This window comes from Acomys russatus, chromosome 5 (genome assembly GCF_903995435.1).
Source record: "Acomys russatus chromosome 5, mAcoRus1.1, whole genome shotgun sequence".
NCBI classification, from domain to species: Eukaryota; Metazoa; Chordata; class Mammalia; order Rodentia; family Muridae; genus Acomys; species Acomys russatus.
Genome location: NC_067141.1, coordinates 65,353,219 through 65,370,404, shown reverse-complemented (window position 1 = coordinate 65,370,404; position 17,186 = coordinate 65,353,219). Strand labels below are relative to the sequence as shown.

Here is a 17,186-nt window from a genome sequence, read left to right as displayed (position 1 = left end):
CTTTCCCGTTTGTTTTGCTTTTCTGGAGTTTGAGGATTGAGCCCAGGCCCTTACACAACAAAACAGTGCTCTACCACTGAGCCACACCCCAGCCCTGAACCATTTAACTCTGCTGTGGTAGCATGAGCTCCTGGATGGCAGGGGCAGTGCTCACAAGCATTCCAGTGCCACTTGCTGTACAAAGCAGGTGGCCATCAGAACCGGCCTGTGGGCTGTACTTGCCAACCTCTGCTCTCAGTTCTTCCTGAAATGCTTAGAATTCTGAGCTTGGGTTGAAGCACTTAGACTCTGGAGCTCACGCTCATCACTGAGGTCTGTCCTGTCTGCCTTCTGTGGAATAGAAATGCAATCCTTCAGCTATTAATCTAAAATCTTTGGAAATGCGGAGAAAGTGTTTTGACTTGCAGCTGGTCAGTATTCCTAACAGATGAAAGGGGAAATATTTTACAGATCCATAGCAACCAAAATAGGATAAATCAGCCAAAGGAAAGAAAATGTCAGGAAAATCAAAAAGACTAGGAGGAAGAAAAATGATGCTAATATAAGCAGGCAGTTCCATTTGGCTTTGGTTAGCTGACTGGGGCAACGAGGGCAGCTTATCCAAACCAAGAAGCAGAGGGCTCCAGCTCTCCTCGGGGAGCTGGCGGAGCATCTCCTGTCAGAACTTTACTTGAGGCACAGATGGCACCAGCATACACACATGGAATGTTAGAGAGGGGCAAACAGGGAGGCTGGTGAGCTGTGGCAGGGCAGTGTCTTACCTGGGCAGGACTCTGAGCTCACTGGTGTGTGTGTGAGGGGGTGGGGGAGGGGCGGGCAGGAGGAAGCGGAGCTGGCTTCCCTCTGGGAGCTGAAATAGTGTCCTGAGGAGCACAAGCTCAAGCGAGGAGGAGGCTGCAAGCCTCAGTTGTTAAGAGTTTGGGGAAGGAGTTCCCTGAGCTAAGGCTCCCAACGAGCAGGAGGGCGGAGCACGGAATCTGTAAGTGATGGCTGGGTCCAAGCTTTGCATAGCCTCCACATCTGCTGGGAAGACCTCTCAAAATGTAGGTAAGGTGCATGCCTTTGATCCCAGCACTCAGGAGGCAGAGACAGGTGGGTCGCTGTAAGTTTGAGGCCAGCCTGGTCTACACAGAGAAACCCTGTCTCAAAAAAAAAGGTGGGGGGGCTGGAGAGATGGCTCAGAGGTTAAGAGCACTGACTGCTATTCCAGAGGTCCTGAGTTCAATTCTCAGAAACCACATGGTGGCTCACCTGTAATGGAATCTGACACCCTCTTCTGGCCTGCAGGTGTACATGCAGACAGAGTACTGTATACATAATAACATATATGATATATATATAACAATATGTAGCACACACCTTTAACCCCAGCACTCGGGAGGCAGAGGCAGGAGGATCGCTGTGAGTCCGAGGCCAGTCTGTTCTACAAAGTGAGTCCAGGACAGCCAAGGCTACACAGAGAAACCCTGTCTCAAAAAACAAACAAACAAATTTAAACAGTAAGTAAGGGGCTAGGGAGATGACTCAGTAGTTAAAAGTACCTGCTGCTCTTCCAGAGCACCTAGCATGCACATGCTAGCTCACAACCATATGTAACTCCGGTTCTATGGGATCTGACACCCTCTTCTGGTCTCCTAGGCTACTCTGCACACGCTGTACAAGTAGCAAACCATTCACACACAGGAAATAGCCAAAATGCATGCACCTCAAGTCTAACTACATTTTATTAAAAGGAAGTTCTTATTCTCCAAGCTCCTCCCCCCACCCCTCCTTAAAAGGCATTTGTGGCGTGTCACTGCTCTTAGAATCAATTCCAGACTCAGTCCTGGCTTGCCTGAGTCCTAGCACTTTCCCATCCAGGCTGCACCTCCAGCCGCGCAGCCGGCCTGTCCTCTCCCCAGCAGCTGGCTGGAGAAGGCTCTTTCCTCCCTCAGGGGCTCACACATGTTGTCTCCCTTTGCCAAAAATGCCTTTCTCTTCTTTCTTGCCTGCAGTCTGTCTTTTGCCGGCCCTGTGATCTAAAACCTGCCGCCACTTTAATGTTTCTGGAGCCTTTTGCTGCCGCCCCCCCTGCCCCCCCCCCCCCCCCCCCGTCCCCGTGCTCTACAGAATCCAGCTCTCATTTGCCCCTTTCCTAGTCACTGTCTCCATGTTGGGACAGGATCCTGTTTCTTTCACTTTGGCTTCCCCAGCATCTGTAGGGCTCCAATGTGCAGCAGGCATACAAGTGAAATAATGCAAAAGAGGCTCTTTTCCATCAGTTCCTCCCTCCTGAGAAGCCAGGCTCATGAAACATTCTGGAGGTGGAGCCTGAAGCGGCTAGGCCTCAGAGATTTCTGAGAATACCTGTTTGGGTTTTAAAATGAACTATTGATTGTATTTATCTGATTGTTTTTACTTTTTAGATAGGGGCTCATATAGTTGAGTCTGGATTAGAACTCATCCTGTAGCTAAGGGCAATTTTCCTACCTCAACCTCCGAAATGCTGGATGGCAGGCAGATGCCTGCCATGCCCCAGCCACTACGATTTCTTTTATAAACAGAAAGAAAGAAATGTTTAAAAACCAACTCTGTGGTGCCAGTCTATCAGTACCACAGACAGTTCAATTGGTCAGTTGCCCCCAGCTGGCGGTTCAGGAAAAGGTCCCTACTGGACCTGGTTGCCCAGGTTCCCTATTTGAGTCTGAACTGTCATGAGGTTGCCATTAAACAGCAGCAGGCAAAGGCACTCAGACTTCCCCAGTGTCAATTACAAGGGTTGGGACCATATTTCTCCTGAAAACGTGGGTAAAACTGCCTGGAATTTGTGGTTAAGACCCAGCAATGGCAGAACAGAGACGCTCTTTCTTGTGGAACTCTAAGGCACAGCTCAGGAATCAAGCACTGTGGAACTAGGGGTGGGGTGGGTGGGGCACGCTAATGAAACCCAGAGGCCGGGTAAGGAGAGCTGTCACTGGCCATCAAAACGTTAAGGGAACAGGAAGGAAGAGGAACTGCTGCAAAGTCGGGAAGACAGAGGCTGACATGTGAGCTCCTCTATCACAAAACTTTCCAAAAGACTCCGCAGAGGCTGGAGTTGGTTCTAAATCTGCAGGAGCAAGTGAGATGACAGCCTGGGAAATGAAAACATCCTACCATCTAGAACGTGTTCTTTCCTCATGATATTTTTCTACTGTCCCAGATCCTGACCAGTAAACAAGGTTCCTTTGACCCCTGATGCCTTATTCTCTTTGTGTCGCTATAGCAAAATACCTGAGGCTGGTTAACCTATAATGCAAAGAGGTTTATTAGGCTCATGACTGATGGCTGGAGGTTCCAAACAACATGATTCTGGTGAGGGGTTCATAGCTTTATCAAAATATCTTTGATGCTTCCTGAAAGTGAAATACTCCCATTGGGCACCTGTGTTTGAACACTTAGTCCCCAGCTGGTGGCAGTAGGACATTTGGAGCAGGCCTTTAAGGTTAAGCCAGTCTCTGGTTCTAGCCTGTGCTGCTTCCTGTGAACAAGACTTCATGTGCTCCCTCTACATCCACCTTGCAACTTAAATCTCTGTGAAACAGTGAGCCAAAACAAGCCGTTCCTCTCTCAAGTCGCTTCTGTGGGGTATTTTTGTCACAAAAACAAGAGAAGTAGCAGGAAGGCACCGGGTGGTGGTGGCAGCACTCGGGAGGCAGAGGCAGGTAGATCTCTCTGAGTTTGAGGCCAGCCTCGTCTACAAAGCGAGTCCAGGACAGCCAAGACTACACAGAGAAACCCTGTCTCAGAAAACAAAAAACAAAAAAGAAAATGAAATGTCAGTCAAGCCATTTGTAGACTGAGGTGCAACGAACCAAGGTGACCATCCCTGACATAGGACAAGGCCAGTTTAAAAAGGCAAACCAAGTGCTGAGGAAGGCAGCAAAAGAATAGGTCCTCAGCCATGTTCTTGAAAGAAAGCCAAGCAAGCCAGGAACAGCTCTTCTTCCAGTGATTACGGTCGTCCTCACAGGGCACTCTAGTCAGAGTGCTCACTCACTTGTCAGGACATCCCACAAGCTGCAAAGAGAACACAGGGTGTGCCTCTACATCTCCTCTGATGACTGGCTTCCCAGTGTGGCTGTGATGCACACCATCACGACTGAAGTAAGAGATGTCTCTACTGCTTTTGCCAGCCAGAGCCACACCCACTCTTCCTTTGCCAATAGATAGTTACCCTTTGGCTTAAGGCATATCCTCCCCCCAACCCCCGCCACTCTCTGTGGTTGGAAGTAAGGGTGATGTCACCTTATACAGTCTCAGTGCTGTACCTAGGACACTGCCACCAGCAGCGGGGATCAAACAGCCCAAGCAGGACTGACCTAAACCCTCTCCAAGGCTGACATACAAGTGCTAGGAGAAAAAAAAAAACCTCCCACCTTTGGCTATGCAAGGCAAGATCTTGGAAGTAGGATTCATGCTGCGATGAAGGACACTCTGCAGTACCAAAGCCCAGAGCACAGCACCACAGTCCCGCAGACACTGAGCACACAGATCAAGCCACACCTGAAACCCTGCATGTCCATGTCACCTGAGCACCTTATGCAAGGTTTACTATACAGACCCGCTAAGCCGTATAGACTCTACAGCGTTTAGAACAGGGCTCCAAGGCAAGTACTAAATCAACTACATAAAATCAAGGAACAGTCAGGCATGACGGTACACACCTTTGGTGTCAGGATCTAAGAGGTAGAGGCAGGCAGATCTCTGTGAGTTGGAGGCCAGCCTGGTCTACATAGTGAGTTCCAAGCCACTCGGGGGTACAGAGTGAGATCCTATGTCCAAAAAAAAAAAAAAAAAGCCCCCAAAATTCAAACAAACAAAAAACCCAAACAAAAACAACAACAAAAACAAACAACAGGGGCTGGAGAGATGGTTCAGAGGTTAAGAGCCTGCTCTTCCAAAGGTCCTGAGTTCAATTCCCAGAAAACACATGGTGGCTCACAACCATCTATAATGAGATCTGGTGCCCTCTTCTGGCGTGCAGGCACACATGCAGGCAGACTACTGTATAAATAACAAATCTTTAAAAAACACACACAAGCTGGGCATGGTAGTGCACGCCTTTAATCCCAGCACTCGGGAGGCAGAGGCAGGTGGATCGCTGTGAGTTCAAGGCCAGCCTGGTCTACTGTCCAGGACAGTCAAGGCCACATAGTGAAACATTGTCTCGAAAAATCAAAGAAACAAAAACCCACACACATACAACAAACAAACACAACTTGGAGCAACATCTGATCCAAGTTTGTTTTGGGTTGTATATAATGTGATCTGTATTATATACAAAGTCAGGAAGGCTTTGCCATCTGTGGAAATTCCTTCCCTGGTCACCCATGTTTCTGTTTTCTCCGGGGCTTAGCTCCCCACCTCTCAGCAAACCTTCCTAAACTCAGAGCTGAGTTTAGGGCCTGAGAGTGAGTCTTCAGAGCAAACTCCAAAGGTTGCTGCTGTGGATGATGGGCTTGGTGTGGACACTGCTGTCCTCCACTCTACACCCACCACAGTTCATTTCTTTTTCTTTTTTGGTGTTTCGAGACAGGGTCTCTCTGTGTAGCCTTGGCTGTCCTGGACTCACTTTGTAGACCAGGCTGGCCTCCAACTCACAGCGATCCACCTGCCTCTGCCTCCCGAGTGCTGGGACACAGTTAATTTCTTTTTCCTTCACTTGCTGGACTAATGCTAAAACTGTGCCAGGTATTTGGATCTGGAAAAGCAGGTCTCAACACTCATCTGACTATACCGCTCAACATGTCCTCACATGCAGCTGGGTGGGGAAGAAAGTGGAGCGCGCTGTATGGAGCTAATGGGTTTAGAGTGGACAGAACAGAAAGGCAAGACCATCAGACAAAATTCATTTACACATGTACAGTGCATCTGTGGACATATCAAGCAAAGAGCACACATGTTCTTTGTCATAGGATTATGTGTGACCCTGATAGAGCGTAACCACACAGGGGCTAGTGATAGTTACAAGCCACAAGGGGGCGCTCTACCATCACCTAAGCATGCTCCACTGACCACTTATCAGTCTAAATCCAATCTAAAGAGCAGTTAATCATACTATCGGGATTGTGCACCTTATCCAGGTTACTATACGGCCCTGCTAAGCCGTACAGACAGCGTTTAGAACAGGGCTCCAAGGCAAGTACTAAATCAGCTACCTAATATCAAGGGACAGTCAGGCATGACGGCACACACCTTTGGTGCCAGGATCTAGGAGGTAGAGGCAGGCAGATCTCTGTGAGCTGGAGGCTAACTCAAGCCATTCGGGGCTACAGAGTGAGACCTTGTATTGGTTTTGGATGTATATCATGTGACAAATACAAAACAAGTAATTGTATTTGTATGGCTAGTGTTGATTTTCTATATTAGGGCAAGATACTGGCCCAATGTCCACTGTCTATTGAGGCAGGCATCAGACAAAGGCACAATCAAACAAACCACACAACTCAGCAAACCAGCTTGCTGATCCATACAGTGTTTTTAAATTTAAACAAAAAATTTTTTTAAATTTTTTTTTTTCCAAGACAGGGTCTCTCTGTGTTGCCTTGGCTGTCCTGGACTCACTTTGTAGACCAGGCTGGCCTCGAACTCACACTGATCCACCTACCTCTGCCTCCCAAGTGCTGGGATTAAAGGTGTACGCCACCACACCCGGCTTAAACCAAAATTTTAAAGATTTATTTTATTGCTTTAAATTTGTGCATGTGTACATGTGTGTCATGTGTGTAGAGGCCAGAGGAGGGCAATGGACTCCCTGGAGCTAGAGTCTACAGGTGGATGCGAGTGTCCAGGGTGGGTGCTGGGCACTGAACTCAGGTCCTCTGAAGAGCATGACTGGATCTTAACTGTGGAGCTGTCTCTCTAGCCCTAAACACCTACTTTTATTTTACGTGAATGTGTGTTTTATGTATGTAAACCACCTTCGTGCAGTACCCTAGAAGCTTACTGTATGTGAATGTGTGTTGTATGTATGTAAACCACTTTTGTGCGGCACTCCAGAAGCCAAGGGTATCTAATCCCCCTGAGCCAGTTAAGGGGGTTGTGAGCCTCAGCATGAGTATGCGAACAGAACTCTGCCAATGCTCTCAACCATGAACCATCTCTGCACTGATCCAAATAGTATGTAAGATCAGGAAAGAGTAACAGCAGATGAGAAAAAGGAGAGGTGAAGATGTGGGAAATGCGACGGGGAGAGCAGGGATGAGACTGAGGGGAGAGCAGGGACGAGACTAAGGGGAGAGCAGGGATGAGACTAAGGGGAGAGCAGGGATGAGCCTAAGGGGCGCACTTGGGGGTTTCTGGATAGTGAACTTATTTCTTGATTTTTCTTGATCGGGGTGTTGGCTATAGTCCTTTTGGTTTGTGAAAGCTCATCACCCTCTGCAGTTACATGTGTATGCAGTACAAAGATTTCCATGAATAAAAAGTTAAAATACAAAGCTGGATGTGAGGCCGGGCATAGTGTCCCACACCTTTAATTCCAACACTCGGGAGGCAAAGGCAGGCCGATCTCTGTGAGTTCAAGGCCAGCCTGGTCTACAAAGTGAGTCCAGGACAAGCAGGACTGTTACACAGAGAAACTCTGACTTGAAAAACAGAACAAAACAAAACAAAAGCTGGATATGAGCCCGGTGGAGGCAGGCAGGAGGATCACTGCTGAGTTCAAGGCCAGCCTGGTCTATAAAGCGAGTCCAGGACAGCCAGAGTTACATAGAGAAACCCTGTCTCGAAAAATCAAAACAAAACAAAAGCTGGATGTGGTAGTGCACATCTGTGATCCCAGCACTCGGGGGAGGAGACAGACAGATTTCAGGCTTGCTGGCCAGGCAGCTTCTGTGAGCCACGGGCCACACTAACTCAAAAAATGAAGTGGGGACCGTGAAAATGGCTCAGCAGTTATGAGTGTTTGCTCTTCTTACATGGGACTCAGACTGGGTTTCTAGCACCCACATGGTGGTTTACAACAGCATATATAGTCCACTTCTAGGAAATCTGATGCCTTCTGGCCTCTGAAGGTACCAGGCATACATGTGGTGTACACACATACATGTAGGCCCTCACACATGAAATAATAGTAAGTCTTCAAATATAAACACAGCGGATAACTCCTGAGGAACTACAGTCAAGGTTGTTCTCCTACCTCTACACACACACACACACACACACACACACACACGTTTCAAAAGATGAATGATGTATCTAAGAGGATTTTGGAGATTTTATAAATGCCTTTTTAAAAAAATCCCTGCTCCACTTTGCAAGAACTCCGACTGTCACCTTACTGAGAACAGTGTTCTCTAACCCTGAGTGAGCCATCATAGAGCAGAGTGGCCATGTGAACCAGCAGCATCTATGCACAGGGATGATTTTCAAATGTGTCATTGTATAGCCTGTGACACCAGGTAGACCAAATGTCTGCACAGCTCCTGTCACTACAACACTGGGGTAGAGTGCATTTCATTCATTACCTGAGTTCAAATCCCTCCTTCACACTATGAGATTTGTGATCTTGAATGGGGTTGCTAACCTTCTCGATGCTGTCTTCTGAAACTGTAAGGCTGACATAGCTCTGTGTTCCATCCCAGTACGGAAAAGAAAAAAAAAAAAGTACTTAAATAGAGCATAGTGGCCTAAGCACTCAACACACTAAGGCGGGAGAATGTCAAGTACAATGTCAGCCTCTTGTCTCTAAGCACAAAATAAAACAAAAACGGGGTCCCTACACCTGCAAGAGGCACACAAGGCACCCTGACAACAGCCTTCATCTTCATCACTGTGTAGGCCTTGGCCTGAAGGCAGGGACCCCCGGCTTCTCCTTATCACATTCCTGTGTTTTGGTAACTTACTATTATTCTCTGTCAAGTCCCAAGAAAGAATTTAAAGTAGACTTGTTAACTATTCAGTTGGTTTTTTTTCCTTTGCTTTGAGGCAGAGACCCACTATATAGGCCAACCTGGACTTCAGCTCCGGGTCTCCCAGCCTCTGTCTCCTTGGAGCCAGGGTTACAGGTGTGAGCTATGGAATAGTCCAGTGGCATCACAGAATCTGCACACTGGAAAGCTGGGTACTATAGTTAAGGGCAGAGTCACTCCTGTTCTGAAGCATCCCATGGGACTTGCAATAGTCACACTGAAGCTTCTGTAAGAGAGGCCACTGGTGCAGAAGGGACTTAGAGCTCACACTCAACACACACTTAACAAAGAGCTACACATTTTAGTGCAAAAATTGCCAATCCTATAGGAAAGCTAAAAGTAAAACAAGGCCAGGAACAGTGGTGCATACCTGTTCACTCAGGAGGCAGAGGCAGGCGGATCGCTGTGAGTTCAAGGCTAGCCTGGTCTATAAAACGAGTTCAGGACAGCTAAGACTACACAGAGAAACCCTGTCTCAAACAATAACAACAACAACAACATACAAAAAAACCCAAACAAACAAAATCAAAGGGGAAAAATATCTAGATACCAGCCACCTTAACTCACTAATAACATTTTCTCTCCCTCTCTCTCTCTCTCCCTCTCTCTCTCTCACACACACACACATCTCACCTCTTGCGGATTCATTTAGGACCACCTTATCTATCGGCACTTCAGCCTTTGTCTCCTAAGAGTAAAGAAATTATTGTGTATAATCACAAAGCACAAGCACACAAGGAACTCCACAGTAGCGCAACGCTAGTGCCTCACATACAGCCTACCTTCACATTTTCCCAGTTGTACTAAGAAATGACTTTTTTCTCCAGGGTCCATCAAGGATCAACACTGCATGTAAACCACCAAGATGCCGTAAATCTGAGGCAGTCCTAGCTAGGTACAGGAATCCAGGAGCTGTACTGGAGAACACCCTCAATGTCTTGCACTTGGCTGTAACTCACGCTTGAGTCCAGGAGAAGCGCTCCTCAGCTGTGTCACACTTGGCTTGCAATATGCACAGCACAGGCGGTAACACTGCTAGCCGTGCTGCTGAGCTTCACCCTTTGCTTAGGCGACCTGCTCAGACCTTCCTTTGTAAGGACAGTTCCTGCCCTCTCTCGAAAAAGATTTTTTTTCCTTTTTTTGGTTTTCGAGACAAGGTTTCTCCGTATATATAGCCTTGGCTGTCCTGGACTCACTTTGTAGACCAGGCTGGCCTTGAAGTCACAGTGATCTGCCTGCCTCTGCCTCCCCAGAGCTGGGATTAAAGGCATGCACCACATGCCTGGCCTAAAAGATGTTTTTATTTTTGTTTTATGTGTATGAGTATTTTGCCTGCATGTGTGTTTGTACACCCATGAGTTTCCTCAGCCCATGGAAGGAAAAGGGAGTTGGCTTCCTCTAGAACTTGGAGTTAGAGGAAGTTATGAGCCACTCTGTCCATGCTGGGAACTGAACTCAGGTCCTTTGTAAGATCAGCCGGGGCTCTTAACCACAGGGCCATCTCTCCAGCCTCTCTTCTTCCTATCAATAAATACCTCTTCCATAGAATGAGTCTTTGAGTTCTTGTCGCCTAACAACTTTTTAAAAAGGATCTATTTATTATTATGTACACAATTCTCTGCCTGCATGTACACCCGCATGCCAGAAGAGGGCACCAGATCACATTACAGATGCAACACCATGTGAGGCACCATGTGGTTTCTGGGAATTGAACTCAGGACCTCTGGAAGAGCAGCCAGTGCTCTTAACCTCTGAGCCATCTCTCCAGCCCACTTATTTTTTAAATTAACACATTATTTACTGAGGATGAAGGTGCATACCATGGCACAGCGGGCAATTTGAGGGAGCTGGTTCTCTCCACCATCAGGCTTGGCAGGAAGCACCTCTACCCACTGAGCCATCTCAGCAGCTCCCTAACACTCTTGTTTTTAATGTAATAAATTACATTTATTTGTGTGGACATGTGTGCCCTGGCACACACACGGAGGTCAGAGGACAACCTGGTAGCCAGAACTTTTACCTATCGAGCTATTTCCATAGTGCTCTAACCACCTTTTTGTATTTCTGAGACAGGTTTTCTCTGTGTAGCCTTGGCTGTCCTAGAACTCTCTCTGTAGAGCAGGCTGGCCTCGAACTCACAGACATCTCCCTGACTCTGCCTCCTAAGTGCTGGGATTAAAGGACTGCGCCTTGCTGCCACTGCCACCACCACCACCACCACCACCAGGCAACCTTTTTAACCAGTTAAAGAAGATTTGACCAGTTTGGGCTATATATCAAGACTGTGTGTCAAAAAAAGGGGCGGGGAGTAAAACAGTCACTAGTGAAAATTATTGTGAATGAATATTTGCAAATAAAATCTTATTTTCCACTGATTTACATTATAATTATTGAGCCGGACATGGTGGTACATGTCTCTAAACCCAGCAGGGCGGAGCTCTGTGAGTCGAGGCTAGCCTGGTCTACAAAGCAGACCAGGACAGCCATGGCTACAAGAGAAACCCTGTCTCAAAAAAAAAAAAAAAAAAAAAAAATTGATATTTTGTAACACCTATTTACATTTACCTTATCTCTGTCTCTCTAAGCAGGTACCCAAATGAATAGATTAACAAGCAGTGGAGTATCTGTTTCTATAAGCAAGAGGTTGGCTCATCTTTCGAGGCCCCTCCTTTCTCAAGCAGATCAAATTGTACATCAAAGAAAAATCCATTTTCAAAGTTAGACCTAGGGGCGCAGGCCTATAATCAGGCTAAAGAGTGAGTTCAAGGTCAGCTTGGACAACTTAATGAGACCCTGCTCAAAAGAAAAAAATAAGTAGGCTGGATACAGGCCAGTTTCAGAGCAGATTCAGTTCCCATGTCATACATACACACTCTCTCCCTCTCTCACCCCCCCTACCCCCCCAACCCCCCCCCCACTCTCTCTCTCTCTCACCTAGGTATAGGCATGAGTCTGAAATCCCAGCACTTGGGCGCTAAGAGAGGTGGATCTACACAGGAGTGTCAGGCTGGCCAAGGCCGTTATGTATAGTGAGAAAGGGATGGAAAGGGAGACGGAAGCAGCAGGCTGTACACAAATCTGGGTCATGTAAGTACTCTGAACCCTCTGAACACCAGCCACAGAGAAATACCAGGAGCTCCGAAGCCTCCGTGGCGGGCTGGAGGATTCTGGCAGACTGAGCTAAGAACATTCCCAGCACAAAGGCCTTACCCAGGATGCATTGCAGCAGTCCCCAGGGGGCACTAGGAGCAAAGGACAATCTCTTGGGGGCATTGGAATAATCAACTCAGTTCTGATTTTAGCATCCCCTCCTCCCTCTGAGGGACGGGAACATGCCTTAGTCTCTACTGCTCTCCCAGACTGAGCCACGAGTAGCCCACGTGATTGAGGCCTAGAAACAGACACAGAGACAGCCAGGCCACTGGGAACAGGGACCAGACTAGTTGTGATAGACAGCAACAAAGGGAACAGGCTAGTCCTGACAGACAGCAACAAAGCCTCAGGGTAACGGGACACTGACAATCTGTCCACTAAGGTCCACATGGTTTTCTACCCACAAAAGGACTCTCTAAACATCAAAATAGACCACAAGTTCCCAAAGCCCACCAGGCTGACGGCCACAGGCCCCGCACCCCAGCCAGCCTCTGCGCTATTACCTGACTGGAAGACGTATCGGGCCAGGCCCTGCATCAGCTCCGCTGGCCATGTTGGGGGGGCAGACTCCCCAGTTTCTCTCTTCAGACGAAATGTCAATTCAAAGCCAAAACCACTTGGTCCATCTGTTCCTGTAAATCTGCAAGGAATAAAAGACATTTTTGGTTTAACTTCTATAGGACAAAGGTCTGCAAAGTCTTTGTTTGGTGGCCTCCGCGTGCAAATCTTCAACTCAATGGAAATCCCAGGGTGAAGAAGTCTCTCCAAAGCCTGCTTTCCCCTCAGTGAGCTGACATGGACATGTGTGACGTTAGTCCAGCTGAACTATTCTGGTGCTCCTGAGTGCTAACTTCCAGATTTTGTGGTTCTACGCATTCCTTTTTATATGACAGAGGACCCACTACTGAAAATCAGCCTTCTGCTCCTCACTGATTCAAACTGCTAGTAAGAACCCACTGAGTTGGCTAAGGACTCATGTTCTGTGACCCAACAGTATGGCTGTGTGCTCTGTGAAGACGTGGCCTTCTTCTACTCTACTTCCAGGGACACCAGGACGTCAGTGCACCCTTTGCCGAACTGACTGGCTTCCTGAGTCTGTACACAGATCCCAAGGCAGACTGAAATATGCGGGTCCCTTTTTTCCTGAGGTCAGTACCCCATGTGTCAGCGAGCACTCCTCAGTCATTGAACCCCAATGTAGAACAGCAACAGGATGGGGAGACTATAGTTTCTGTGGCCACACTCCTCAGGGTGACTGTGAGCATGAGATCTGAATGCCAGCCTCTCTTTGTTGGAAGTGCTCTGGAGCTCTGAGTCTCAGGGAAGTCCCTGAAACCACTAGACAGGCCAGTGATGTTCATGGGGTGCCCCACCTACTCAGATGAGGGAAGTGTCCAGGAATAAGCCCCTAAGAGCTCCACAAAGCTTGCCAGGATGAGAAGGGTTAAGGGCTAAAATATGTTCATGTAATTCTGAGTAATTACATCTTGTACAAACAAGAACCACAATGATTATACCCATGTAAACTCCCCAGCATACGAACATGAACCGTAAACTAAAATGAGGCCAACACCTTCCTCCTGCCTCTTGAGAGCTGAAGACGCAATCGCTGTTCAACCCTGGAACTCTTCCCGGCATCCTTTCTTGGTTACCATTCCCCAGAGTTAGGATGGGAGACTGGATAGAAAGAAACCCAACGCCTCAGAACTGACCTGAGTCCCAGCTTTGGCTCTGTGTGCTTGGGCAGGTGCAGAGAGATCCAGCCCCCTGCACCATCAGGGGAAAGATCACTCTGAGGAGCTGCCTTTCTGACTGAAGAGGCATCTTTAATCCAACTACATTTAAGGAAGTGTGTGTGGGTTCTGGTCTTTTTGGTTCCCAGGAGGGAAACAGAACCCACTTAGAGGGTACACACGGATTTTTGGAGACAAAACTACAAGTTGTTTAAAATGACACTATTTACATTGTTTCCTTGATGAATTGCCATGTTGGGGTCAAGTGTGCACAGGGTCTGAGGGAACAGCTATGTACGTGGAGGATACAAACCTGCCTCCCAGAGGCCCCAGCTTTGGAAGAGTGTAAAAAACCAGTTTATAGGAAATTGACTTTACATTTTTGTTTTGTTTTGCTTTTGTTTGTTGGTTGGTTTTATTGTTGCTATTGTTGGTTTGTTTTTTTTTTGTTTGTTTGTTTGTTTGTTTTGTTTTGTTTTGAGACAGGGTCTCTCTGTATAGCCTTGGCTATTCACTCTGTAGACCAGGCTGGCCTCAAACTGCCTGCTTCTGCCTCCCAAGTGCTGGGATTAAAGGCATGAGCCTGGTGAGATTGACTTTAAAACTCTGTGAAAGGTTGGTGGCATGGTGGTGCACAGCCTTTAATCCTAGCACTAGCAAGGCAGAGTTTGAGGACAGCTGGTTTACACAGTGAGTTCTAGGCTAGCCAGGGCTACACAATCCTGTCTCAAAAGTCAACAACTAAACAACACTCCGCACAAGGAGATGGGTCACTAGGGCAAAAGGAAGATCTCAAGCAGCCGCCAATTAGAGACAGCTTTGTGAAGTGCATTAGACTATTATTCCAAGGCTTTCATCTTGGGCCAAGGAAAATACATGATTTCTAACCACAAAAGCTTGAGAAACACTGAGAGGAACATATGTGTTATAGGCCGCACAGCAGAGAGAATCCATGGATGCAGAGAGAGAGAGAAGTCACTGAGTCATATGCACCCACGCCACATCTTCTCCCTGAGGAGAGCTGTGTGCACACACACGTATGAGTGTGCATTCATGCACACACACATGTGCACACCATCTGTCTCTACACAGGGTGCTTTCTACGCCAGCTCTGTGGTAGGCAGGCCAGCTCTTACTTGGCTGAGGAGGAGGGACAGAGCCAGCCAGATGGTCCCCACCTGTGTTTGATTACCACCCACCAGGCCGGCTGGACACAACCTCAACACTCTGAAACATTAGTTTGGAATGGCCCAGCCTTAGGATAAACACATGACCTGAGCCTGTCAGATTTCTTTTTCAAAGCAGGCTGTCCAGGCAGTAACAGCCAAGCAACACGGTCATTCAGTGTTTCAAGTTCCCCACAGGGGCTTGGCCTGGTCTGGCCCGCTTCACACAAAGGCTTCTGTGCCAAGGAGGGTATGTCTGAGCAGAGAATGGAGTCACTCCAAAGGAACAGCTGTCTTTCATGTCTTCTAGGAAGAAACGTGAGAGCAAAGAGACATGTTCTTACACACACACACACACACACACACACACACACACACACACGCTCATGACCCCCCAACAACTCACATGTACTCATGTACCCATATTACATACATACGCAAAATATGTTTATAAAATAAAACAGTTATAGTAATTTAATGTTAATTAATTTTTGGAGAGAATTTTTTTTGGTAATTGAGTGCAGCTTGTGTGTCAGTGTTTATAAAGTCTGCACTACAGACTCAGCGAGAGCAAGCAACCTCTAGTCCTGGATGCGCTGCTCACAGCAAGTGTCCTACAGGCACAGCTTTTCCTTTTTTATAAGATTTATTCACTATGTATGTGTGCACGTGTATAAACGTGGCGGGAAACCACATGCCCTGGCACAAAGGTGTCCATCAAAGAACAATTTGCCAGTTGCTCCTTCTACCACGTGGATCCAAGTGAGCAAACTCAGGCTATGGGCTTTCAAACGGCACCGCTACCACTGAGTCTCCTACCAGCCCTGCTGAAAAACCTTTTATGCTATATTTTCATTATATCTTTTCTATGTTTTTTGTTTTTTCAGACTCGATCACACTAAATATACCTAGCTGGCTTGAAACTCGTTGTCTAGACCAGGCTAGCCTTGAACTCACAAGATCTGCTTGCCTCTGGCCTCCCAGGTGTTGGGATTGGAGGTGTGCACCACCATGCCTGGCATCCCTTTCCTAGGTTTTGATATACAAACACTGCAGTGCTCACAACTGTACACAGTATCTGGTGTATTAACATGCTGTCTAGCTTTGTAGCCTAGGAGTAATAGGGTTGTGCCATATGGCTGTGCTATCAAGTTATACCTCCTATAGTTTTGTGTAAGTACCATATATGATGTTCATAAAACAATAGCATAGGCTGGTGATACATCTTAGAACTTTTCCCCATTAGCCAACGTATGCGGGTATATGTCTCACTACCACGTGACAAAATGTTCAGCCTCACTTGTAGTAAGAGAGATGCAAATGGAAGCAAATTAACAACCGTGAGAGACTGTGCCTACCTCCCAGATTAGCAGATACTAACAAGGATGATGCTACACTTTGTTGGTGAGGTTATAGGGCAGAGGCATTCTCACGGTGCTAGTGGGAGCACAAGCAGTTCAATAACTGAGGAGGGGAATTTAGCAATATCTAACAAAATGCATACACACTTACTACTAACAAGAACTGCACTCAAACTACTACAAACTACCCACCTAAATGCTCATTTATATGGCAGAGGTTCAAAGAGTAAATGCAACTGCAAGAGGGAATGAATGAAGAAAGTGTGTGTGAGATCAGGGTTGATGGTCATTCTTTTTTAAGATTTACTTTAAGTGTGTGTGTGTGTGTGTGTGTGTGTGTGTGTAGGTATGTACACAAGAGTGCAAATGATCATGACAGATGTCAGATTGCCCTTGAGATAGAGTTACAGGCAGCTGTAAGCCACACAAGTGTAGGTGCTGGGAACCAAACTTGAATCCTCTCTCTGGAAGAACAACAAACACACTTAACCACTGAGCCATCCTGCCCTTTAAGATTTTATTTTTAATTTTAACCATGTGTGTGCGTGAGTGTGTGGGGGGCTATGTACACACATGAGTGCAGGTGCCCATGGAGGCCAGAGGCATTAGATCTCAGGGAGCTAAAGTTACAGGCAGGTGGAGGGTGCTGGGACACAAACACAGTCACTCTGCAAAAGCAATATTTTTATTTTTAAAATTAAATTATTATGTATACAGTGTAACGAGGGCACCAGGTCTCATTATAGATGGTTGTGAGCCACCACGTGGTTGCTGGGAATTAAACTCAGGATCTTTAGAAGAGCAGACAGTGCTCTTAACCCCTGAGCCATCTCTCTGCTC

General features: G+C 47.1%; 1 protein-coding gene across 2 annotated transcripts in view; it reads right to left on the bottom strand.

The window, feature by feature from the left end:
* Sufu (SUFU negative regulator of hedgehog signaling) overlaps positions 1–17,186 on the bottom strand; it is a 100,131-nt gene that overhangs the window by 55,769 nt on the left and 27,176 nt on the right. For both annotated transcript variants that reach the window (XM_051146706.1, XM_051146707.1), the window contains exon 3: positions 12,590–12,726. In XM_051146706.1, coding sequence (XP_051002663.1) covers positions 12,590–12,726 — 137 coding nt within the window. The remainder of the gene's footprint in view (positions 1–12,589; positions 12,727–17,186) is intronic.